Genomic DNA, 27,674 nt, shown 5'->3' with positions numbered 1-27,674 from the left:
GTCACTATAATAATTAGTAATAATAGCTAGAAGTCATTCATATTAAATCTTTATCAAAGTCAAAAGAGAAGAAAGGATTGGGATTTCCCCTATAAACACAATCTGATGCTCCTGAAGAGTACATACATTTTCTAGTATATGATCATTACCGTTGCTGAGTGCATCTTTTAGCTCATTAGTCAGGATATAGATCTTGTTGATGGGTTGCGCATGCTCCCTCCATGCCGTGGTAACCAGGTCAATGAGTGTTGGGGAGGAATACTGATTACACTCATTTCTGGATCATTTCATCATTTTCAGAGCACTGTTTCTGGTACTGGGGACTGAACCCATGACCTCATGCATGCTAAGAACCCACTCTGCCACTGAGAAACACTACCAGCTCCTCATTTTGAAAGTACTTTAATATATTTTAGATCGTTTAATCTTTTTAAAAGCTGTACAAAGAAGTACACATCTCCTTTCTTTAGATGAGAAAGCACAGGCTGAGAAAGGTTCAAATAGCTTGCCCCAGATTTCCCAGTCAGCCAGTGGTAGACATAAATTCATACCAGGTTTATTTTTTCACACTCAAAATAGCCAACTCTACCTTGGTTCAGAGAATAAAGAGCCATTCTATGTAAATGCCATCTACATAGAAATCGGGTTTATTCCCCAGAATGTGCCTTACCTGGAGAGCGTTTGCAAAGAACAAATGTCCTTGAATAAACTAGTTCAACCACTTTACCCTGAAATATATCCAGGATTGTCACTGAAAATGGGATGGTTTGTTCTCTGAAAGAAAGATTATATAGCAGGGCCACTTAGTGCTCCAAAATGAGGCCTCTGCCATTATGTGAGTCTTTCTGGAGGTTATCTTGAAAAGGTCAGAATGAGTCTTTTCTTTTCTTCTTCTTCTTAGTTCTATTTTCACCTCCCACTGAAATCCCAAAGAAGTGTCTCCCTCTTGGGAACAGCCTTCCTCGTTTTCTCTGCCCTATCCTCTGCTGTCTTCTTGGAGATTTTATGAAAGAGATTCAGGACCATTCTGCTTCTATGACCTTTGCATTGGGTGTTGCTTTCAAAGCCTTTAATTTGTCATTTCCCTCCCTAAGAAAGCCTAGGAAATCACTAGATTCTCTTTCTCTGTGCCTGCCAGCCTGGATATTTCCCAAGTCAGAAGTAGGCTGCAAAAATGACAAATAATAGCCTACTTGTGGAGAAAATGGGCAAGGATATTTAAAGTTAATATTGTACTCAGTGCTCTGGATGGAGACTTTGAGTGTATGTAAATATCTGTGTATAGTTAATGTTTATTTAGTATATCTAAATATCAAATATCTGTGAATATTTGATGTTCTTATTCTGCAAATGTGAATTATGTTCACATTGCAATTAGCAAAGGAGACTTAGTTGAAGATTCCAATTCCTGACTATATATGTTATTAATTCTATTAATTACTATTGTTCACAATTTTCCTGACCCAATGCCCTAGAGAAACTCAAGGTGGCTGTTCTACATACATCTTGGGTATATCTTTTTTCTTTTTTAATTTATTTTTTTAAGTAATCTTTTCTCATTTTACATACCAATCCCAGTTCCCTCTCCCTCCCCTTCTCCCACTCCCCTACCTTCCACCTGCCCCACCCCAATCCACTCCTTAGAGTGGGCAAGGCTTCCCATGGGGAATCAACAAAGTCTAACACATCCTTTTGAGGCAGAACCAAGTCCCTCCCTCCTATATCCTCCTTCCAAAGAGAAAGGGCCCCAAACAGCCAGTTCAAGCACTGGGGATAAGTCCTGGTTTTTGTTCTTTTTAAAAAATAATACCATGATGAAATGTCCCGGGCAGCTTGCGGAGCAGCTGCAAGTGGCAGCGCCATGCGGCAGGGGTGTCAGGGTCCCCGGGCGAGCGGCAGAGTCAAGCGGCTGGATGCGGTGAATGGCAGAGTAAATGGACATAAGGCTATACATAAAGCTAGACATTTATTACTTAAAGAAAGGGAGATATAGACAAACATAAAACAAAGACACACACGCGCACACACACACGAAAAAGAAGAGAGAAGATGGCGGCGGGGGAGGTCCAAAGTGGCTAGGGTGGGCGTGGTTAGCTCTTAAAGTGAGCCAATGGAATAACACTGGTCGTCTTGGGGTATATCTTATCTCTACTGTTAGAATTCCTTTTCTCCCATTCCTTATACATAGCATTCGATACATATTTGTTGAATAAATTAATGAACAAATGAATTGAACTGGAGCTGAATCTATTTTGGTTTCAATATGTGCATGTAGTTTCAAAACCAAATATTTCACAAACCTAATTTCATAAAGGAAAACATTTGATTGAGCTTTTATTTTTTTTTAGTTCTATTAACATTTCAAAATACTTCCCTCTGCCTTGATTAGTACCAAGCATGGCATTCTCATAAACGTAGAATTTTAAAAATCCATTTTTCCAAATCCTTGGCTCTGGGTGTCTCTCCCACCAGCACCCTCTGGTTACTAGTCTTTTATCCCCCATAAAGATAAGAAGAAAGCTGAGTATGTCTCTGGATCTTTTTGATAGTGTCTCTTAAAAGTTTGTGCCATTGGTAGCATTCATTAGCTTAACCTACCATTCATGTTTCACTTGTTAACCACAGATAATTAGAGTTTGTCTTTATTTGGCAGAAGCCAGCTGATTGCTGAGAGTGCGTTCCACCCTGTGTCCTTAGCTCTGTGAACTCACAGCTTACCTTTTATTCCTATGTACATGAAATCTTGTAGTCTCCTGACTTAAGTCTATACTTTCCAGATTATTGTCAGCAGCATAGTAAATTTGTTAGGTTGCACCTAAATCTAAAATGCAGGTAAATATGAATCTGATTGACTGTGAAGTTTAAAGACGGTTAACATTATTTCATATTCTACGATAGCATCAGGCTCAGCAGATTTGTAGTACCTACCCAGTACCTTTCATATGCTTTGGTTTGGTTCTTTGGTAACCAGGCTTTTAAAGCTTTGATTTGGTTTTATCTTGCTTTGTTTCATTCTTCCAATATTCACACAAGATTATATGACATTCAATTCTGAAAGCAATGGATGTCTATGACACTGATTGATGAAAATTAAAGTCATTTTATTCTGGAAAAAAAAGATTATATGACATTCCAAGAAGTTTTAGATTTGTTACTTCTATCACTGATTTGAACTAGGTAGAAACCATTGACCTGTTCATGTACCTTGTAAACAACCTAATGTTCTTAGGTCCTGTTTTCATTGCTATAAATCTTCATAGGCTCAGGCATCTTTAGTCCATTTTCTTTGTTGTGGTTTATATGGTAGTCCAAAGTAATAAGAAGTGGTCAAACTGAAAGACTGAAAGTGGGGGTCAAGAGCTGGGGACAGGCAGCCAGAGATGAGTAACTCAAAACACATAATGGTATTTGCAAAATCTGCATTATAACCAAGTGTGGTGGCACAAACCTTTAATCTCAACACTTAGGAGGCAAAGGCAGGTAGATGTCCATGAGTTTGAGGCCAGCCTGGTCTATATAGTGAGTTCTAGGCCAGCCAGGTCTACACAGTGAAACCCATTCTCAAAACAAGACAAAGAAAGGGAAGCAATGAAGCCATCTGTTGTGCAAGAGCATGGTGTCACACTGAGGAGTATAGACCTCCTTAGCTAGGATAGTGTGCTGATTGTTGTCTGTAAACTTGACCCAAGGCTAGATGTTTCCGGGAAGAGGGAGTGTTAATTAAGAAGATGTCGCTATAGAACAGGCTTGTACGCAAGTCTGTGGAATATTGTCTTGATTAATGATTGATTTGGGAAGGTTCAGGATACTGCAGGTGGTGCCACACCCAAGTGCTGTTGGTCCTAGGTACTATAAACAAGCAGGATGGTAAAGCCATGGAAAACAAGCCAGTAAAGTGTGCTCCTCCATAGTCTCTGCTTTAGTTCCTGACTCCAGGTTCCTGCCATGTTTGTGTTCCTGTTCTGACTTCCTTATATGATGGACTGTGATGTGAAAGTATAAGGAAAATAAGCCCTTTCTTCCTCCAGTTGTTTTTGTACTGGAGTTTTATCACAGCAATAGCACCCTAGGACAAATAAGGAGCCATCCCTGGGTGTCAGCTAGAATTGAGACCCTTATATTTACACCGAGGTCTGTGTTTTGTGTGTACATGATGTTTATGTGAACACATAGAGATATGTATAGCTTTGTGGTGGGTAAATTTCATTCAAAAGATCCACAAGGCTTTAGGAAAGCATGTTTTTAGGACAAAAAGGAGCTTATGCAAGAGGTGATTCAAGAGTTCAGTAGATTGTACAAATGGGGAGACAGCTCCAATTTCCATGTTATATCAAGAAGCAAGTAATGCTGATGGCTCTGATGGAAGAAGAGAGCTCATTGACTTGGAGGTTCAACAGCTCTGGGGGAATACAGAAAGGGTTTCAAAGTCTGACAGGAGCATAGCCAAAAGATAGACTTTTTTTTGCATCCAGGGTCGACAGTTCAAGAATATCCCATGCTTGAATTCTCGGCAGAATTTGTGGAAGTCTTTCCTCAGGGGCCAGGGAGCTAGAAGATAGTAAATGGAGTGGGGCAGAAGTTGAGTGATGGTCCTGGTATCATCCTCCTGTGCGAATCCCAGCAGTCTATAAGAAAGGAATTGCTGTTAGAGTCCCTTTTCTCCTACTTTTTGTACAGAGCATTCAATAAAGAAGGAAGACCTTGTCAAAGTATGTAAAATAATTCCATCTACAAATATATTTGTAAATATTCACATATTTACAAATCATCTCTAGAGGACACTCAAGAAGTATATAAGGTTAAAAAGAACAAAACATAGTAGTAATAATTCATAATAATAAAGACAGGTTTTACATATGCAAATATTTACAAATATACTTTTGTTGGAATTATCTTACATATTGTCACATATTGCTGATTCTAGTCTTTTTATTTAAAAATCTCTAATTACTTTGTATATACTGGAAAAAAACATGCCAGGAGATGAGAAGAGGACTTGGGAATGAGAACATTTTCTCAGAAGAGGCAAGAGAGAGAAAGGGAGGTTAAAGGGCACCAGGGTGTAAGAGAAGGCCTGCTCTCAAATGGAAGACCAATTTTGTGATCTTTCTTTGCATAAGCAAAGAAGATGAGGGGTATATCACAGAATCTTGGCATGTCCAGTTGACACCCCTGGAAACTGGAGGCCGATTCTTACATTTTGTTCAAGTTAGCATTGTATATGAGAAGGTTAATGAAACTAGGCATTTATGTTGCTTGGCAACATAGGCTACAAAACAGAGGGCTGCAGGACCTTTTTTGGATAAAGGGAGCTAGTTAAACACCATAAATCAAACAGCCATGCCTTTTATGGCAAGAATGATGAAGAGCTGAAGGGCAAACACTGTATCTCACAAACTGTGTTAGAATTGGGTCAACCATCACAGCTTTATTTAGGCAGAGAGGAGATGTCCACAAATCAGAGGTAGAGGCCCCAAGAATCAGAGGCTCAGTTCTATCTCACAGTAGTATAACTACTATTCTCTAGTTCCAAGTTAATCAAAATGAGAGGGGACTGGTTTGGGGCATCTCTTTCTTAGGAGGGAATGAATAACCAAGAATTACTCTTTTTTTTTCTTTCCCCTAATTATCTCTTTTTAATTGCCTAGCAGTAGTAAATGTACTCAAGTCGCTTTAGAGCGCAGCATTTACATGCAGATTCTAGACCTAGGAAGATAGGAACTGCATGCTCCTTGAGACTGTAGTTGTTGTTACATTCCATGACCCTCCGTCTAAGAATCTGACATCACCCAAATCAAAACAGTCAAATGGTTTTCTGCTGCACATAGAATATTGGGATAGTAGATTGGAGAGCCACAGACTGTTTCATTCTACAGAAAAACTGAAGCAACCCTCTGCTGATTAGAAGATTCACAGCTTACAGATACAGCCGGCATCTCTCTGAGACAGACTGGATGAAAGCTTACATTCATACAATCCAATTTCCTTTGTTAGATGCCCCCCCCACCCATTCTCCTTGTGGACTTTACTACTAGACCATCCAGTGACAATAGAATAAGATCTTGACTTTTGCTAGTTACTTTATAGGCCCAAGCATATAATTTCATTTAAATCCAGCGTTACTAGCTGAATACTTAATGTGAGACTTCACTAATGACTAAGGTCTGTTTCTTACCCTATGGAGCTCAACACTTAATGAAATAATATCGAAATATGAACATTAAAATCTAGCATAGGAAGTTCTCTGGATGAGCAACAAGGTCAATGGTGAATTCTGTCTGGGAGTGGAGATGTCTCAGCAAAGGGAGTATAAGGTTAATGACAGACATTTCCTAGACTACAGCAGGGAAAAGAAGAGTTTTCCTGACTGATAGACCTATGAATCATGCATAACATGGAATGAGGAGAATGAGTGTAGTGGAGCGAAGGTGGAAACTCCTTTATAAAGGACATTGTAAGTCATATTAAGGAGTTTGACTTCTATATGCAACTTCTATTTGCAAAGGGGCAGAGGAGAAACATTGTGTATTTGGTCTACTAAATTCTTGTATTCGAGGACATTTCTATAAATGTGTTCCTTTTCTAAAAGGGTATATTTTTTACCAGCCATAGCAATCAGATCTCTGGGTGTGAATGAGCATACTAGGGATGCCCTCGATTGCTTCAGATTTCATTGGAACTTCCCTGTATCCAGGGAGGTAAGAAGAAATGTTTTTGCAAACTCTTGATATTAGATGAAGGAAATATGGGATATACTAAAGAAACATTGTAATTTTCCTGGATTTTGGCAGCAAAGACGAATAGCTGTCCGTTGAATGCTTGATGTGAACAGAACCTGTTCTGAGTTTGTGTACTATTTTATTCAATCGTTACAGCCCTGTATCCAAAAGACTTGGGATCTAGACTAGAAAAGACACTGCATATAGCTCCCACATGGATTCCTAGTCTGATGGCTGTGAACTATGAACCAGCATTATGCTATGTATAATTATTGACTAGTGTACTCACCAACATTTAATACAAAAGATCAAGGGAAACCCTATGTGGCTTTTGATAATTGTGGAAAGACTAACTTTAAAAAGAATACATGGAATATAGCTTATTATAGCCCAAAATGTGTTCAGAAATTGTCTTTGAGAGACTTTAAGGAAAAGCATTCCAAGAACAGGTAAGCTTTTGTATAAGGGAATCCTTGTCATATTAATGTTTACATTGGGGATAGAAGGGAAAGCATCTGATTAATTATGTTTAACCCAATACTGCCCTTGCTGACTCAGTTGTGATGCTATATGGACCACAATGTGATTTAAAAACTCAAGTGTGTAATAATCCAACCCGAGAGAGGACTAGTTAGCTTCCTATTGTAAGTGTTGAAGTCTGGCCTTTGTCTCTTCAGGGGAGATCGGAGGAAGTAGTTTCCACAGGATCCTGCCCATAAGACCTGGATATGTGCTAGTTCTGAGGCAATTGCTGGATAAACACTGAGTCCTCAAGAACGAGTTCATAAAATGCAAAGGAACGTGAAATTATCGCCAGTAGATCTAGAAAAGTCTTTGCACGCTTTTTTGTGAACTGCAATCAGGGATAATCTGGGTTTCCAGTTAAAGCACAAACGAAAGATTCCGCCGATACTCTACTACAGTGAACTCATGATCAGGAAGTTCCTGCCTGTTCATTTGCTGGTTAGCTTCTGGAAAGGAAGCTTTTGTTTCTGTCACCAGAATAGTGAAAAAAAAAATGTTTTACATGTCACATATCTACTGGGTAATGATTTTAACATGTGTAGTCAACACAGTGGGAGTTTTTTCTGCCCCTTTACATTATAACAGAAACTCAAATGTAGCGTTAAAGTAACAGGTTACTGTGAATTTACAGAATGTGTAAATTATTATGTGGTCCTGTGTGATGGCTCCTTCAGGAAGCTCTTCCTTTTCCTGACACAGAAATTTTAAAGATGAATACTCAGTATATCCACCATGTGTGGCTTGTTGATGAGCTCGTTCCAATCCACAGAGCCTCATGGAGTCATCAGGAACAATGCTGAAAAAAAACAGATCTGGAGTTTTAAGAGAAGTCTTGATTGAGGATCAGTGAGTTGTAGGGGAAGGTCGCAGTCTTAGAGGACATGGAAGCCTATGGGGAAAGGACTTGTAGAAAGAACACCCTGGGTGCTGGCAGTGGCTTGCTGGTTTGTATCTCTTACACAGCTGAATGGGAATGGCTAACTCCATCCATTTTATATTTCTGTCTTAATAATCAAAGGGTAACCTTCTGTGTCGGTTGCCATAAAGCGCCCCTCTGTCTGCTGTAATTGTAGGCCATAAGCAAATAATTTCCTGTGTGTTCCGTGTCTTATGATGGTCTAGTAAACCAGAGGAATAATTGTCAAAGTAAGTAACTTGTGTGGTTTTAGCTTTAGCGGTGAGCAATGGTTCCCAATCATTTTGCAGTCACCTACTGTTTGTTACTGTGGAGTAGAAATAGACCATACCCCACACACTCAAATATGAGCTCTTCAAAGGTATGGAATAGTGTTTCGCATGGCCCAGTCTCCTGAGTTCCAGGTACGTGCATGTGTTATGTAAATGAGCGGAGGGAAAATGCTCTTTGTAATGTGAGCTGTGACAGAAGCAAGCTGTCTCCATTGGTTTCCCTTATGTCTGCTATTTTTTTTCTACAGTTTCTTTCCTAAGTCTCCTTAGGTTGTATTTCCATTCGAATGAAAACAACTCAGTTTAGGTTAACCTAGACTTGAGTGTTTTAGGATTATTGGGGACGTTTCTAGGAAACACACAGACCACGTAAAATAATTCTACAGACATGTGTACACCATAGGTTACATGTTGAGTCCTCTACATTAGGGAAAAGAATAAAAACATGACTGTTTTCACTGTGAATTTATTTTCAGTGTTCTGAAAGATAAAATTTGAAATCCAAAACTTCATGTTTACAAAAGTGTCTTGATATATACTTTCCATTTCATGCAATCCACCCTCCTAATTTATATAATTCATTGGTTGAGAGCATAAGCTCAAGAGTTGTGCAGTTGCCGTCACACGTTCAACTTTAGAAGATTTTCTTCATCACACAATGACACCCAATACTCATTTCTTCTCACTTCTCCTTTGTCCTGTGACCAATCCCCAGCAACAGACACATATGTTACTAATTTATTGACTCTCTTCTGTGGAGGTGTATATTCCTTACCCTTCATATAAATGAATTTGTAAAATCCATGCTATTTTGTGATGGTCTTTCACTTAACATAATAAGTGGTAGCTATGTTATATTATGTAATAGTACTTCATTTTTAATGCTGACTAGCATTCCATTGTATGGCCAGATGTATCACATTTTTAATATCTACTCACCAGTTGGAAATTTGGGTTGTTTTGACTTTATTGGTTACTGTGTACAACAACAGGGACTTATTTTCGAAGAAGCAATTTCTTAGTTTCTGTCATTGGAATACAAGAGGACATAGTATTAAATATGGCCAGAGTGTTTAAGGGTACATCCCAGGAAGTGGGAAATAGGCCCTCAGGATAAGTTTATTAGGAGAGCATAAAGCCTGATGCCCAAGGGGAACTCAAGCTGGACCGCTCAAAGCTTGAAGCTATGACTCTCCAAGAGGTTGTTGAGTTTTCTGCTGACATAGATAATGGAACTTTGATATTTTCCTGTATTGGTCTGAAAGCTGAAAGACACTTTTCCCAGTGGTACTCTTCCTAGGGGCTTGACTGACTTACCTCCAGTCTTAGTCGGCCTTTTGGTTAGGGAAGAATAGGCACTACCATGTTTGTCTTGAGGGTTTTTTGCCGGCCTTATTTCCACATGATGTGCCTAGGATTTCTTATGACTCCTTTTTGTTTGTTGAACTGATGATAAACACATTTCTCCCATACACAACAATGTGTATAATAGACAATAATGTGAATGGTACATAATCATGAATTTTTGAAGAATGCAAGATGGTAAAGACAGAACGTAGAGCCAGTTAATATTGTCAACTTCTTTTCTGTTTTTATTTTTGGGGGTTTTATTTTGTTTTGTTTTCTATGACCGATGTGTCAGTGGCATACTCAGAAAAGACAGCACATCTAGACACATTGACCCAGTCAACTTGACCTAAGCATGTTATTCTAACAGTAACTCAATGGCTATAATCTGGCAATTTTGGTGCACACCTACCATATTTAATTAAACCCAAGGAGTTCCCATCATAATGATTTTAACTCAGTAACTTCATTTTTTTTCTAAATGCTCATCCCTGATAAACTTTACTAAAACACAGATGGTGGGAAATGCATAATGGTTGCAAAGTTTGGAGGTAGTAGCTTCAACATGGCTAGAGGCTGGGATCCAAGTACACACCAGGCAGATTTAGAAGGCTAAATCACTTCCCTAGCACTATATTTACATTTTCTACCAAGCTCATTACATTTTCATGGATTGCTTTCATTTAACGCTATCTAAGCACTATTTTCTGATAGGGAGATTGCAGCACACCTGAGACTTCAAATTCCAAAACAAAACAACAAAACAGAGAGAGAAGGAAAGAGAGGAGAGGGGGGGAGAGAATAACAGCAGTTGCCACAGTAATAGTAACCAACTTTTGTGGGATACATGATATGGGCTAAGCTTGGTTCTGTGATTTACATACAGAATACAGACCAGTAATACTGGCGGCTTTTTAAGCCTCATAATGAGATTAGTGCTTAAGTCAGTTGCTTAGTTTCAGCAGGGAGTAAATGAAGGTCTTTTTAGATGCCAAGATTATCTCTCAAATCCTGCTTTAATTCCCTCCTCTGCCAAGAGTCGCAAAAGACAACAGAAAGACAAGGTGTCAAAAAGTTATTATATTGTTCAGATTTTTCCCTGATATCTTTTTGTTCTCTGTTAATGCTTTGACATCTATTTTTAAATGTATATATCATTGGAAAAAATTATCCATTATTCTAAAACCCAGTAAGTATTAGGTTTCTTCTATAAGATCTGTCTTTACACGTAATAAATTTCAGTTGGAAAGGGGTGGAATTAAGAACTCTATGATTTCTTCAAAGGGGGGGACTCTGTTAAGCAAAAAAAAAAAAAAAAAAGGATTAGAAATGAGCCTGGGGGCGTCCTCCCATTTTTACTGTTTTGCTCAAGGCAAGTCTAAAATATGCATACTCTTATTTCCTACTCCATGAGATTCTCCTTAATTAACATTGGTAACGCCAAGTCAGATGAATATCTTCTTCTGTTTGGTCTAGGGGCATTTTTGACTTGGCGCTTGATTAAATGTTTTGATATAGCTTTAAATAGTTGAGTTATGAAGGAAAGGGTTTATGCAGTTTCCAGTTTTCAGATGCATCATTCTGGCAAAATAGTATGCCTTTTTAAAAAAGGAAGTACTAACTCACTAAGTGTATAGTGACTCTTATAGTTTTCTATGGTTTATTACATTTGCTTCAGTAAAGTTTTTGGTGGATATATTTTCATTGTTTTTAATATTGTATGAGGGTAGAGCCTAATTTTTCTGTTCTGTTCCTTTTACATGTATACTACATATAGACTCTATGTGATCTTAGACTTTATGAAAGTGTAACGTACAATATTGCGTAAGAATTCGCTGACCACTGGAAAAATTGCCTTTATTTGCTTATATAATTATATAACTGTATAATTACTCTTAGTAGGGGAATTCCATTTAGATAGTAAATGACCTATGTTAAATGGAAATTACAAAGGCCTGTATTTTCTTTATCATATGTGCTCGGTAGCATTGCCATAGAGATACTTGTAAATCATTGCTTAAAAGGCCAAGTGCTTTTGCATTTCCAACTAGTAGAGGTGAGGCAATAAGTCATGCCAATTTGAGTCATCTTTTCTGTCCGTTAGGTATTTAGGAAATTTGTTAAGAGTAAATTTATATCTGGGCATCCATGTTTGTATACTTTATGACAAAATTAATCAGCTACAACTGTGTAGTTGTAGTATGGAAGGTTGTTTTAGCTCTATAGAGAATAAGAAATTAATAATGGATGGGAAACTTTTTTTTAGCATGACTGGCTACAAGAAGAAATTGTAGTGACAGAAGCCTTGTGCAATGAATTTGAATTAGTGTTCTTTAGGGAGATACCAGAGAAATACAATTTACAAGACAATCAAGAATGTAAATAGATTCTCTGTGGAGTTATTGTCTGATCCCTGACATATATTCATATGTACTGAAATTGCTCCATGACTTCATCCTAACAATTAGAGAATCAGTAGGGGTGAGATGCACAGCTTCAAGAAATTGTTATGTATCAGTTAGCATTAGAAATTGGTAAGCAGCTATGAAAATGGGTAAAGTGTGTGTTTGTCCTAAAACATTAAAACAACTCACCTTGGGAGTCAGCATGTGTCTATAACCTCAGCATTTGGACTTAGAGGGAACAGAACCAGAAGTTCTAGGCCAGTTGGTACTGCACAGCAAAACATAGTCTCAAAATTTATATTTTACCTTAGAATGGTAGTTATATAGTAGTGTCTTATCAGTCATTTGTAGTACCGAACATGCGTTATAAATACTGTATTTAAAAAATATAGAGGCTGGAAGGATGGCTTAGTGGTTAAGAGGATGAGTTCAATTCTCAGCACCAATGTCAGGTAACTTACAACTACCTCTCACTCCAGCTCCAGGGGATCAAGTGTTGTGTTCTGATCTCCACAGGAGCCTGAACTCATGTATACATAGCCCCTCCCCTATCATTAAAAGTAATAAATCTTAAAGAATTCTAGCATTATAATATACTTCAAAGGTATATGAATAATTTTAACTTTGAGAACACAATGCATTGAGCCAAGGACCTTTGTTGCCGAATCACTAGCAAAATACAACCAAACAACTCTGTGACTATGATTTTATTTGTTCTAAAACATTTGGTAATCCCCGCATTATGGCACATGCTTCTAATGTAGAAGGATTGTGAGTTCTAGGCCAACCTGGACTGCACATTAAGTTCTCAGTAATCCTAAACTGCATTATAAAGCCTTGTTTTAAAACCAAAACAAAGCAAAGCAAAACCCAAAACCAAAACATCACTTAACCTCATCTCCACAGGACTGGAGAGATACTCAAGGGTTTTGGGCACTGGTTGCTCTTCTAGAGTACCTGGGCTCAGTTCTCAGTGCCCACATGCTGGCCTACAACCATCTGTAACTCCAGTTCCAGGGAATCCTAAACCTCTTTTGGCCAGGTGTACCAGGTATGCTCATGGTGTACATGTACATATACATATACATATGCACATACATATATAGGCATACACTCATACACAAAAATTTTTTAATTTAAATGTTTTTAAAAGTCATTTCCAATTCAACCTCATATACTTTACTGATTCTTGATAAATCACCTGAATATTTATAAATACTTTAAAAGATAATTTAGATTTAAACAATTATGCTTTTTATTTAGTTGTTAGCCAAGAAACTGTTTCTGTAGGCTGTATGGCTAACCTGGGCTATAGAGTGAATTCTAAGACATCCATAACTACAGAAATGACACCTGGTAAAGAAACTTTCCTTGAGTCATGTATAACTTCAGAACTCTTGCCGCGGCAAGATACATCACCTGAAAGCCCTAGAATTGTAAACCATACAATCAACTTGTTTACTGAACTAAGAGCTGTATGTTTATCACATTTTTAGTTAGCAGGAGAATACTTGCTTGACTCATGTCACCTTGAAGTAGCAAACTAATACAGAGAACCTAGACTATATATCTCCACAATCCCTAATATCCTCTGATTAAGATGAGATTAGCTCTTATATTAAGGAATCTTCCTTTGTTCCATTTATATAGTAGCAGTTAATATATCAAATGAAAAATGAGAAAGACATAGCTGGATTTTAAAACTATATAAATACCTCTGTGGATCAGTGTAACATGTAACATGAAAAGGCCTGGCCTGCTTGTTTGTGTTTCTGTCTTGCCCGGCCCCCCAGCTGTTTAGTCCCAGAGAAAAATCACACACAGATCTCTGTAAGTTATAATGCTGATTGGCCCATTAGGTCAGGCTACTTATTAGCTAACTCTTATATTTTGATTAACCCATTTTTCTGATCTATGTTAGCCATGTGGCTCAGTACCTTTTTCAGGAGGGCAGCTTACATCCTGCTGCTTTGGTGGTCTGGGCAGGAGTGGGAAGAATCAACTTCCTCCTCCCCAGAATTCTCCTGCTCTCCTGGCATCATTTCCACTTCCTGTCTGGTTTTCCCACCTACACCTCCTGCCTGGCCAATCAGCGTTTATTTAAAACATTATTGACAGAATACAGACAACTCTCCCGCACCAGATCAGAAATGGCAAAAAAAAAAAAAAAAAATAGTACTAAGCAAATAGTGGAGAGCAATAAGTGAGATGAATTTGTGCTCTTCTGGCTCCTGCTATCATAAAACTGTTTAAAATTCTTTCTATAAAGTGGGTTATTGGATTTAAGATTACTATTTGAAATCAGGCCTCTACAAAATACACCTGTGTACACACACACACACATACACACTTTTACTTGAGTGTGAGCCATTTTGATTGCTTTACTGAACTACAACTTAAATGCAGACATGAGCCTCATGCATAGACCATGGGACAATAAAGGAAGGTAGTAGGTAGGTGAGCATCGCAATCTTGAAAGCAGTATCTGAAGCAATCTCCTTACTGCCTCGTGGTGAGAGGTGTGATGTCTCTGCCTCATTCATTATAGATGACAATAGAAAATCTGGTTGTTGACTGAAATGATAAATGGGGGTAACCACAAAACCACTCAACACACACACACACACACACACACACACACACACACACACACGGGGGGGGGGTTTAGAAGAAGAAAATATAAAAATTAGACATATTTTTTAAGCATGCCTTTAACATGCACAGTTCAAACAGAGACACTCATATGCTAAATTATAAAAAGAGGCTTGTGTACAGCTGGAACCCAAGGAATATGTTCCCAGATGAGTTAGTCTTCTGTCAGTACTTTCATGATAGTAAGTGAGAAGACAGTCATAACTTTGTCACATTAGCCAGAAATAAATGTATAAAACAGTGCTTCAACGAAGAACATCATGGGTGACCCAATTTGGTAGAAAGAAGCTTTAATAAGATTTTACATAAAAAGTTTCAAGGAAAAAAGTTTTCTTTAATGTTTATTTATTTTATGTGTTTGAGTTTTTTGCTTGCATGTATATAAGTGTACCAAATGGATGCCTTGTGACCATGGAGGCTCCGAAGAGGATGTTGGATCCCCTGAAATGGGGATTAAGGGCAGCTGTGAACCATCATGTGGGTGCTAAGAAACAAATCTGAGTCTTAAGCACTGAACCATCTCTCTAGCCTCAAAAGTAGTTTTTTGTTTCTTGGTGTGTGTGTGTGTGTGTGTGTGTGTGTGTGTGTATAACTACAAGGGAGGGAAAAGAAGACTTGCTGTGGAGTGGGTTGTTCTGAACACATGCTTAGTTTCCTAGAAACATTTAATTGATGACTTGATAAATGCTCACAAATGGGACTTAATTAATGTAGACAGCTACATACATCTGGTTCAGACCCAGAGGGACGGTGTATCTTGCTGAAAGAAAGTAAACTTAGCTTCCATGAAGCTTTATCCCTGTTCTACTAATGCAGATTGCTATGAATCACACTTTACAGACAGCCCTTGAAGGCTGATTGCAATAGGATATTAGTCAATGCCGACTGATGATTCCAATCCTTATAAATCAACAAGATCAAATGTTGATTTCCTTCATGATTTTGACTAAATTCCTGAAAAGTTTGTGCTACTTGGCACAAGATAAGTTTATAAAAAGAATGGACTACGAAGATATTAGGTCTTTGTTTTGTCTCGTGCAATCTACCTTTCTGACACTGAATTTTTAGGAAATCACGGCATCTCCTGTTCTAATATGGAGCACAAAACATTTCCCTAATGCTCTAACTCATTCATGAGATTAGCTTACTGGATTCCCAGTCAGTGGAAGACCTCCTGCTTGCTCACAGCCTGTTTCTCTTTATTTATCTTGCCTGATGAAACAGTATCTATGAACAGCTGAAATCTTTAATCTTATTTGCTAGGTTTTGTAACCAAAAGAAAGCTATCAAGAGTCTACCCATTCAAGTGCCAAGTTTCTTCATTCGTAATTGTATTTTCAGTAAATCCTAAAGCATTGGAATATTTGTATGCCGTAATATTGCGGATTAGTTATAGAGGGAAAAAATCAATAGCGATCTAAGTCGTTATGCATATAACTGCATAAATCCCCACATAAGAAGGTTATAATAGAGTCAAAAGGGGAAACAAACCATTTGTATTTCAACATTGCTCTAAGGAATTGACTAGCCGAATGGACTCAGAAATTTAGTAAACTTACCTACAATGTAAACAAAATTAATGCACTCCAGGTATCGATACTGTCTTTTGAAAAGTAACATATGTACTTTTTTGTTGATGTTGTTTTTTGAGACAGGGTTTCTCTGTGTAACAGCCCAGGTTGTCCTGGAACTCACTTTTAGACCAGACTGGCCTTGAACTCACTGAGGTCTGCCTGTGTCTGCCTACTGAGTACTGGGATTAAAGGCATGTACCACCACACCTGGCCTCATACATGCATTTTTAAGTACCAATTTAAAAAAGTGATTCTGAACTATAGTTAGATTATATTTGGGCTAGTATCATACAGCTATTCTTGGAATAAAATACAACTGAGTTAGAAACTATACTAAAATGATTAGTAAAGTGGTTGGAAATATAAAATCTGTACCTCTAAATCACTATCTGTTGAATTTGAAAATCATGAACATTACAAAATAAGCAACTGAATTAAATAAAGAAATATACACATATATAAAATTTTGATGCAGAGAATTGAAAATATATCTCAAATGTGCTTATTAAAAATAGTAAAAATAAAAAGTAAGCATTAATGGTGGTCTACACCTTTAATCCAGGCACTAGGGCACAGAAGCAAAATCTCTGAATTTGAGGCCATGCTAGTCTATTTAGAGAATTCCAATCCAGTCAGGGCTACATGGCAAAGCTCTGTCTCAAACAACAACAAAAAGCGTTAAAAAGCAACGAGGAAAAAAGTGAAATACACAATACTGTAAATATAAAATATTATAGATATAAGACAATAATAATGAGGAGCTTTATCCCATTCCTGTGTGAAAACTCGATTATATGAACACAGTTCTTTCCAGTTTAATATCCAAATTCAGTATAATTCAAACCCAAAATATGATCATGGATTTTCCTGAAATATGAGAATTCGATACTAAAAGCACACAGAACACCAAAGAGATTAGAATAACCTAGATAATTTTGAGGAGGAATAGAATGGAAATGGGAAGCCATACCAAACAGCAATTGATCTGAAGCTATGCTAACCAATGGAATAGAGTAGAGCGCATAGAAACACAACCGTCCGTGGAATGACAATTGATATATGCAGAGGCAATGACAGAAATCCAGCACAGTGAGTGGAGTTGCTCTGAATGTTTATCAATGAGGGGAAAGTAAAATGAGATCATATATTCACTTTATACACAAATTGGGAGCATGGGGACCTTGGGGGGGGGGGTTGAAGGGAAGGGGAGAGGCATGGGGGAGCAGCAGAAAAATGTAGAGCTCAATAGAAATCAATTAAAAAATAGATTTTGGAAAAGTTAAAGCTTCAAGTTAAAAAGGTACAAAATTAATATTTTTTTAAAAAGAACATGCTGTTTATTTTGTGTATTTTGGTGGAACGTGTTATAATAGCACAGACCTGGATGTTTGAGTCCCACTGATTGAATTCAGGTCAGCAAGATTGACTGCAAACTTTACCTGTTAAGCCATCTCTTGGGACCATGGATTTTTTTTGTATATAATTTTAACTGTAGAAAGAGGGCTGACTTGTTGGGGTTTCTGATCCCGCCCGGTACCCAACAGCCGGCAAATCCCAAAGAGAATCACACACAGAACTCCATAAGGTTATAAACTGATTGGCCCATTGGGCCAGGCTTCTTATTAGTCCTTGTAACTTATATTAATCCATTATCATTATCTATGTTAGCCATAATGGCTCAGTACCTTTTCCAGCGGGGGCAGCTTACATGTTGCTTCTTCAGTGATCTGCGCAGGAGTGCTTGAGAGAGAGCTTCTGCTTCCAGAATACTCCCAGTCTCTTTGCTCCACCCCTACTTCCTGTCTGGCTTTCCCGCCTATACTGCCTGCCTGGCCAATCAGCGTTTTATTAAAATATGATTGACAGAATACAGATAATTCTCCCGCACCATTTAACTTTTATTGAAAGTAGATATTTATACACTATATTCTGTTCATAGTTTCTTCTCCCCCAACTCCTCTGAGATCCTCCCCAGCCACCTAAATCCACACCCTTTCTTTCTTTCTTTCATTAAAAAACAAACAGGCAACTACACAGAAACACATACACACACACACACACACACACACACACACACACACACACCAGAATAGGGCAAAACTAACAAACAGGAAAAAATGAGGGAAAGCAGAAGAAATACATACAGACACAGACATGAACACACCAGTGCACACAAAAATCCCCCACAAACACAAAATCAGAAACCATAACATATAAGTAAAAGATCTGTGAAGTTAAAAAAAAATGGCCACATAAAGCATTTTGAGACAGAAAAAAACACCTTCAAAAATACCATTGAGTTTGTTTTGTGTTAGCCGTCTACTTCTGGGCATTGGGACTGCCTTTAAGTGTGGTTTGTGTACCCAGTGAAACTACGTTGGGAAAAAAACTAATTTTTTCCTTTGTGACCTGTTGTCAATTGGAGATAGTTCCTGGGTTAGTGATCGGTGTTTGTCCACTTCCCTGCTCAACACTAGGACCCCATCTGGCTTAAACCAGTGAAGGCCCTATGGATGCTGCCACGAACTCTGAGTTCATATGTGTGTCAATACTATTGCATATGGTAGGCACTTTTTCCTCAGTGTCTCCTATTCCTACTGCCTCTTTCAATCTTCTGACTTCCTCCTCCACAAAGCTTCCTGAGCCCTTGGGGAGGGGGAATTTGATAGATCCCATTTAAGACTGAGTATTCCAAAGTCTCTGTTTCCATGTACAGGAGAAGGAGTCTTCTCTGATGATGGCTGAATAAAACACTGCTCTATTGATAAAGCAAAGTATCATTGATCCATTTTATTGTTATGTTCCTTTAGCACAGTCGTATTTGGTTTTCTCATGGGTTCATGGTCTATTTAGTCTTAGGTTCTTGGCCACTTGAGCAGTATCAGGCATGGGATCAATCTTATGGAGTGAGCCTTAAATCAAATTAAATAGTCGTTGGTTACTTCAACAACTTTTGTGCCACTATTACATCAGGTTATCATGCAGACAGGTCACCATTGTAGATCAAAGAGTTTGTAGTTGGGTTGTCACTTTCCTTTCTGCTTTGGTGATCTACAATCACCATTGTAGATCAAAGAGTATCTTGAGGTACCATGAACACCAGTTAGTATGGGTGAATGCTCTAGTTAGGCATCAGTTTGATTTCACCATGTTTAATGTAGGTCTTGTCATCAATAATAGGGCCTGACCCACAATTTTAAGTTTTATAGTGTAACTCTAAGGAAAATTATCTTAAGCCAAACATAAAAACAAAAACTGTGAAGAAATATGTTGAAATTTATTTTTATACTATAGAATGTTCACAAAATTAACTGTACACCAAGATATAACAAGATAAACTAGAAAAAAATGACTCGGTAGTTAAGATCATTTGGTTTTACAGAGGATTAGCTATTAACACCTGCATGGTGGCTCACAATGATCCAAGGAATTCAATGCTCTCCTTTGACCTCTGCAGGCTCTGGGCATGTATATGATACTCTCACACAAAAGTAAAATAAGTAAATCTAAAAAAAAAATCATTGCATGAACTAATGTGTACTATATATATTACCTTACAAAGAATAGGCATCTATACTATATCAAGAACTTCAATAGAGGAAAACAATTCACCCAGAAGTCAGATCCTGCCTACAAGGCCTCAAGGCTTGCCCATGATCACCTAATACATACAGCCAGGTTTTACCCCTTTTAAAGGTTCTTCAGCCTTCCCAGAAAGCACCAGCAGCTGGGTACAATGTGTTCAAAAACATGCATATGCGAGACATTTCACATTTCAATTTCAACTGCCAGTTATGACAGAAGTTCAATTCATCAGTGATCAGAAATGTGAAGGTTAAAATGTAGCCATCAGATGGTCCAAAATGTGAATGTCTGCTAATACCAAGTTGTTTATAAGACTGTGGCAAAAGGAACACTCCATCCACTACTGCTGAACGAGTAAATAGATAAAACCATTTAGGAGAGCACTTCGGCAAATCCCACATCAAGATGTGTTTTATAGACTCCTTTTAACCAATATCCAAAGAAACTGCTATAAGGAAGTTCATTGCATCATGGTTTGTAATAGTGGAAAACTGAAAACTTGGACATATTCAAGCAACAAGATAAAACCTTAATATCAATAAAATAACAAATTATTATGTACCAACATGGATGCAGCTGCAAAAAATGATGTGGAAGGCAAAAGCACCTCATAATGGTATGTATATTCTTCAGCATAAAGTTCTTAAATGTAAGATTTAAGAACATGCAAAGTAGTGATGCTAGATTGAATTACATGAAATGACTCCTTTTTTCTAAGTAAAGAACAGGCAATAAGTGCATCTTAATTTCAAGGTAACACATGGCTACATGCATGATATTGATGGATATAGGATTCAGTATGGCATTATTTCCTTATTGGTGATGCTGAGGAGAGTATGGTATGGGTTTGGTAAGGTGCACTGGGGTCATTTCAGGTTTGGCTACTGGATTTTATTTCTTAAAAAAAAAATTGGAATGTGCAGAACCCCGGGTTCTATACCAGCATAACATGCATGCATGCATGCAAAAGTAAAAAAATCCTTTAAAACCAAAAAGGGTTCGCAGAAATTATGGCAGGTGTTAAATCTATTAAAGCAGGATGATGAATACATGGTGTACTCTTCTGTGTGTATGTGTGTGTGTGTGTGTGTGTGCACGCACGCGTGCATTTATTCTTGTACATTTCTGTTGACACTTTTATTTTTTAAATTAAAGTCAGAATCGAGGCATAAAATTTTAATCTCACATTATAAGGAAATACTTACAAAATGATGAAATCTTCTGCTGCTTACTTTTCTAAACATAGCACCCGTGAGACTATTGGCATGACATAAAAAGTGAAAAAACATCTCTCCTCACACACCAGTCGAAAGCTTCCAATTTTGTTTTGTTCCTTTAGCATCGGTAAGATCATCATCCTACGAACCATTCATTAGTGCCTGTCTTTTGCTCGTTCTTGTTTGGTGATGGTCACTTTCATCTGTATGCCGGCTAGATGAACTCTGGTGACGTGATTAATATTTCTTCATTTCTTTCTTAACCTGTGATACATATAGGAATCTACAGGCAGAGTATGATCGTCTGAAGCAGCAGCATGAACATAAAGGCCTGTCCCCACTGCCGTCTCCTCCAGAGATGATGCCCACCTCTCCCCAGAGTCCCAGGGATGCGGAGCTCATTGCTGAGGCCAAGCTACTGCGTCAACACAAAGGACGCCTGGAAGCCAGGATGCAAATCCTGGAAGACCACAATAAGCAGCTGGAGTCTCAGTTACACAGACTGCGGCAGCTCCTGGAGCAGGTGAGGCCCCCACTTCCCTAATACTGGCGAGATACAAACTCTCACCTTCCTCTCTTAAATAAAACCAAAAGCCAGAACTCAGATGACTATACTTAAACTTTCAAGTACTTCTCAGTATTTTGGGATATTATTTTATCTCCAAATAAGGTTTTGGTTTTGGCTTCTGTTCATTTGTTTTTACCAATTGGAAATGTATTTTATAGGGAAATTCCAAAAGATTTCCATTCGTTCTCTGTAAACAAAGCTTTGACTGTTTAAAATGAAGTTCTCTTATCTGACAGTAGTTATATTTTGTGGTATACCTTTGGGGTTTTTCTTCTCCTAACCCTAACATAGAATTTAAAGATTTATGCCTCCACTGGGAACTTGGAAGGATACAGCATTAAAACAGACCCGAGCCAGGAAGGCTCCAGGTTTTCTGAGCATTTAAAATTTTAAAATAATGTTCTTTATATTGTGTTACTTATACCTCTCAAGAATATGAACTCTCCATTACCCTTGGGGTTTTTATATTTTCTCTGTTCTTAAATGGCCTTCTCAATGTTTCAGCCTCTTAATTTGCTAACTTATATTCTTGTCCTACCATATCTATATTTTTCTGCATTTTTATAAATGCATTTTATAAATGCAAATGCATATCCATGAATCATATCAGCAATAAAATATCCCGCATTCCCCAATTTCTGTGTGGTTTCTAAGTAGGAATGGTAATAATATCTGAGTCTTGAGTGTCTATAACATTCCTATTTTTTGTCTATAGTGTTCTTTTAGTTTTATTGAGTTTATTGTGAAAAACACTACTTTTTTTTCTGTTGCGTAATTTAGCCCCAGGCTGAAGCCAAGGTGAATGGCACCACGGTGTCCTCCCCTTCGACCTCTCTGCAGAGGTCAGATAGCAGTCAGCCTATGTTGCTCCGAGTGGTTGGCAGTCAGACTTCAGAGTCTATGGGTAAGTAGCAACTATTTCCAGAATTAGTTACTCTGGTGTCTGAGAAAATTATAATTTCTGCTACGAGTTCAAATCAGGGAGTAAATTGTCTAACACTAATATCACACATAGCTTAGAAGGCAACTTTGCACTCTCTCAGGAGAAAGCAGAGCAACACTGTAGTTCTTAACAAACCAAGGCTGGATGACCACTTAATATTGATGAAGGATTCCAAAAGGTGGATTAGAGACCAAATACATCCTGAAGTGTGTGTTATATACATATAACATCCACACATATATGTTATATACATTATGGAACTGCTGTCACCAGTCCGCTAGCCAATAGTGAGGAGCATTTTGGTTCAAGGGGCCGAGTTTTCTTTTGGAACAGCCACAGCTGTGACCAAATAAAAGGCGGGGTTGAGAGAAGCACAGACTCTTTCAGACCCTGAATGAGTGAGCGGCGGGTTAGGTGGCTGTAGCTCATTCCGATTCCATTTGTCTTGTGATATTTGTGCATGGATTTTGCTTGCTAATAAACGGTAAAGTAAATCGTTGGCCCTTCTGTTTCAAGTAGGACTAGTACAAATAAAGGTATAAAGGTAAGAGGCTTGGCCCAATGGCAAGAAACAGCCAATAGTATGATTAGTTAAATAAACAGCTAGGACTTCAAGCAAAAGGAGGTGGAGAGAAGTCAGTCTGCAGAGGAAAGGCGGAGTCACATTAAAGGGATGTTTAGCTCATCTCGTGTCAGGGAGCTGCTGAAAGTCATTCCACAGGTGAGAAGATCTGAAAAGATATATTCTGAAATCTGCACCTGCCCAAAGAAAAATATTTCAAGATGGATACACGAGTTAGGGGGCATTTGTTTAGGTCAAGATATTTGCGTTCCGGGGGTCCACATTTGAGAGAACTGGGAGGAGCCGTCTATGAAACTCTTCCATGTAAACAGAGTTTCTAGGGCCTCGAGACTGACTGCAATGTGTCAGGGAGAAGAAATGGAGAGTTGGTTGTCAATATAAAGTGGAGCTTCCCCTTCCCTGCCCCCGGCTTGCTATGGATGGAATAAAGGTCCTTGGGCATATTGTACTTCACCACATAGCTGTACTTCCGACCCCTTTATTGCATTGTTTCTAAAAGATGTATATTGTTGTATGTGTGTGTGGTGTGTGTGTGTGTTTGTTTGTGTGTGAGAGTATGTGTTTTGTGTGTGTGTGTGTTTGTGTGTGTGTGAGAGAGTATGTTTTGTGTGTGTGTGTTTGTGTGTGTGAGAGAGTATGTTTTGTGTGTGTGTGTGTTTGTGTGTGTGAGAGAGTATGTGTTTTGTGTGTGTTTGTGTGTGTGTGTGTTTGTATGTGTGTGAGAGTATGTGTTTTGTGTGTGTGTGTGAGAGAGAGTATGTGTTTTGTGTGTGTGTGTGTGTGTTTGTGTGTGAGAGAGAGTATGTGTTTTGTGTGTGTGTGTGTGTGTTTGTGTGTGTGAGAGTATGTGTTTTGTGTGTGTGTATGTGTGTGTGTGTGTGTGTGTGTGTTTGTATGGGTGTCTTCAAAGCCTGGATCTGCTGGAGCAGATATTACAGGTAGTTGTGAGCCACTGACATGATTGCTGAGAACTGAAATCTGGTCCTCTACAAGAACTTTAACCACAATCGCAGAGCCATCTTTCTAGCCCCCAGTAGTGTTATATTTGATTGGTTTTTGTAATACATTTGAGAAATGGCAGACTGCTTGAATTAAAAGACATGTCCAGAGATTTGACTGCTGAAGGATAGGAAATGAGAAATCCGTAACAAAGGTGTCTGGATACAATGCTTTAGGGAAGACCTCTGCTCTGTTTTCCTTCATGTTGCTATGACAAAACCCAGGAACAAAAACAAGCTACAGCAGGAAAGGGTTTATTTCAGTTTAGAGTTTACAGCCCCTCATTGAGGGAGGAGGTCAGGGCAAGAACTCAAACAGGAACTTGAAGCAGAAAGCAAACACAGGCCCAGACCCACACTTAACAAGCTTTCTTGTAAAGCCCAGGCCCCTCTGGCCAAAGAATGGCGCTGCCCACAGTACGCTGGGCCCTTCTACATCAATTAGCAGTCGGAATTTCCCCGCAGACATCCCTACTGGCCAGTCTTTCTGAGCAATCCCTCAACTGAGACTCCTCTTTTAGGTGACCCTGAGCTGTGTCGTGTTGACAGTTCCAGCTAAGTAGGACAACCTCCATTTGAGCAGCTAGGGCGGTAAAGGACTGAGAAGTAGACACAGCTTCAAGAAAGATATACTTAAAAGTATGACATCGAAATGAGCCCAATGGAAGTGCGAGTTAATTACTGCTGATTAGATCACAATGAATGATTGACCATTTGCAGAGAAGGGAAGTTGATCAGTGAAAAGGAATGAGAATTAGGGAAAGGGAAGGAAATTTTAGAACATTTTGTATTAGTTACTTTCCCCATTGCCAAGAGGTATACCTGATGAAAGCAGCTAAGGGGGAAAGCGTTTACTTGGGCTTAGTTTGAGTCTATCAAAGTGTGTGGCTGCAGAAGCTCGAGAGAGCTGCCCGTGTTCCATCCACAGTTGGCAAAGCAGAGAGAAATCATTGCCGGTGATTAGCTCACGGTTCTCTTTTCTGTATTCAGACCAGAAACCCAGTCAATGGAAAGAGACTGCCTACGTTTGGGTCTTCCTACTTCAATTAACTAGGTCTAAATCCTCCTCACAAACATGTCGACATATTGTCTCCTAGATGATTCTAGATTCTGCCCAGTTGACAGTTGACCCTCACGATTCCCAAGCAGGAATGAGGGTCCAAGAGTTAGATGAATTTCTAGAGAAAATGGTAAGTGGTTAGTGTGGTCTTATACCCGTCAGTCTTCATCATGAATGCCTGCACAGGACAGGCTTCTGAGAAGTCTATAGTTGCTGATGGATATATGATAAAAAACAGAGTAAAATGAGGAGCTTTTGTTCAATGTCACGAATGGCTATGACAGCACTTGTCAGGCAATGCTCATTGTTTCTCCTGTGCTGTTAGATCTTCCATGGATGCCACCAGTATTTGGTATATTCCCTTCTTTTCTCCTCTTTTATGATCAAGTACACATGAATCAACCCCATGGCTTCATTTCTTTTCCCTGGTTCCCAACCTCTCCTTGGGATTCCCACTACTTCCTGGAAGATCTTGATGTAATAACATATCCTTTTATACCAGACATTCTGGAGCCTGACATGGCAGGATCGATTTGAGATCTAAATGAGCAACATAGTGATACCAAGGCTTAAAAACACCAACTTCCCCACATCAGTATTCACTCATATAAAGACTTCTTGATTGTTTATACTCCAAGCCCTGTTCAGGAATTCATGCTTGAGATAATCCGTGTGTTGGACTGAAGAGAAGTAAAGTGCCTAACTCAGACTATAAGGGCAGAAAGGTAAGGCTGAAGGTCTGAATGACTCATAGTAGAAGATCAAGAGATTACATTAAAGTTAGGTCTGGTGGTCTGGTGACTCACACTTGGAATCCTAATGACTGGGAAACAGAGGCAGGGAGATTGCTGCAAGTTCCAGGCCAGCTGGATCTACATAGCCTAGGCTAGCCAGGACTGCAGCGAGACATTGTCCCCCAAACTGAGGTGGGTATGGGGAGAATGCAAATAGATAGATTGTGGTCAGAGGAGTGAGACAGTGGTCATGAGAGTTAAATAGTGTGAAATTAGGAATGAACATCGTTTCCTGTGCTTCCCACATTTAAGCGCTTAAGGTGTAGGTTCCCACTCAGCTTCTAAGGGTGGTACATGGAGATCATTGAAAAGGTTAGAGGATACAGAGCTCATGCTGGGATGTGTCCAGGATTGAGCAATTCATCAGCAGGGCGCTGAGATCATGGGTGTGATAACGGAGATTCACAGCCGGTGACGAAAGTAGACGAGGGCTCTAAGAAGGTAAGCATGCCGGAGGAAAGAGAATAGTTAAAGAAAATCCAGTCATGGTCAAGAATCTGGAGCAGGGCAGAGAACACATCTAGGTCCAGAGAAGCCAAACCTTACAGGGTGCATTTGGTCTCAAACAGAAGAAGATATATTTGATGCTTTCCTGACTTTACTACACCTCAATGATTTAGGGAAATCTCTGTCAGATTTTCCTTTTGCATATGAGGTCTGAATACAGCTAATGGATTGTTGGCCGTGTAAATGATAGCATAGAACATAAAAAAAATGCTGAACACCTTTGATAAGTCAGTACATTCTGGAAACGAATGAGCTTTAGCATCTCTGTTTCAGGGTTTTCCTTTTTTCCCCCTTGAAGTCCTGTATGAGAAATTCAGTCACATATTTTAGCATGGAGCCTCAGAACTCTGGATGCTTAGAAGCATTAATTATTTAGGTTGTCAACACCTAAGAGGCAGCATTCCTGCTAAAGCACTCAAGTTAAAGTCCATAGCAGGCTGTGGTTCAGATGATTTGTAAATCGGGAGTATTATGGCAGAGCTGATTACAAGGATAGAAGTGCTATATGCCAGCACCTGAATTAGGGTAAGAGGTATCTTGCCTATATAGAATTGATAGGATATATTATAATATTTGTTTTCCAAAAGAAAAGACTAAATTCAAAGTTGTTTTGTTTTTGTTGTTTTTTTTAGAGGTGTGTGTGTGTGTGTTTGTGTGTGTGTGTTGAGCTGTGTAAGCCAATTTTAATAAAGGGGATGAGGGCAATTTTTATATTTTTGATTTTAAGTCTAGCCTTTAACAGTTGAGTCATCTCTCAAGCCCAGAAAAATCTCTTAAATGATGGTGACAAGTATTTAAATTACTCTGATCTGTGTTATTGTACTGTGATTGTTTGAGATGTGGTAAGGATGATATTGGCTAAAGTTATAGTCTAGATAAAGTATTCTTTAAATATACAGCCCCAGTGATTTTCCTTCAAGGGAAGTATGGGAGAAGTCATGCCAACCAATCTGTCTGAAGAATTCATCTACAGTTGGCCCTCCACATGTGCAAGTTCCATATCATGGAT

The 27,674-nt window shown here is 38.7% G+C and overlaps 1 protein-coding gene across 10 annotated transcripts in view; it reads left to right on the top strand.

Moving 5' to 3' along the window:
* Dmd (dystrophin) overlaps positions 1-27,674 on the top strand; it is a 2,257,783-nt gene that overhangs the window by 2,206,743 nt on the left and 23,366 nt on the right. For all 10 annotated transcript variants that reach the window (XM_085684598.2, XM_085684595.2, XM_087902601.1 and 7 more), the window contains 2 exons: positions 21,492-21,735; positions 22,561-22,684. In XM_085684598.2, the coding sequence (XP_085540724.2) occupies positions 21,492-21,735; positions 22,561-22,684 (368 nt within the window). The remainder of the gene's footprint in view (positions 1-21,491; positions 21,736-22,560; positions 22,685-27,674) is intronic.

Source organism: Myodes glareolus, chromosome X, assembly GCF_982192425.1.
Source record: "Myodes glareolus chromosome X, mMyoGla1.1, whole genome shotgun sequence".
In the NCBI taxonomy this organism is placed as follows: Eukaryota; Metazoa; Chordata; class Mammalia; order Rodentia; family Cricetidae; genus Myodes; species Myodes glareolus.
This window is presented reverse-complemented; position numbering and strand designations above follow the sequence as displayed.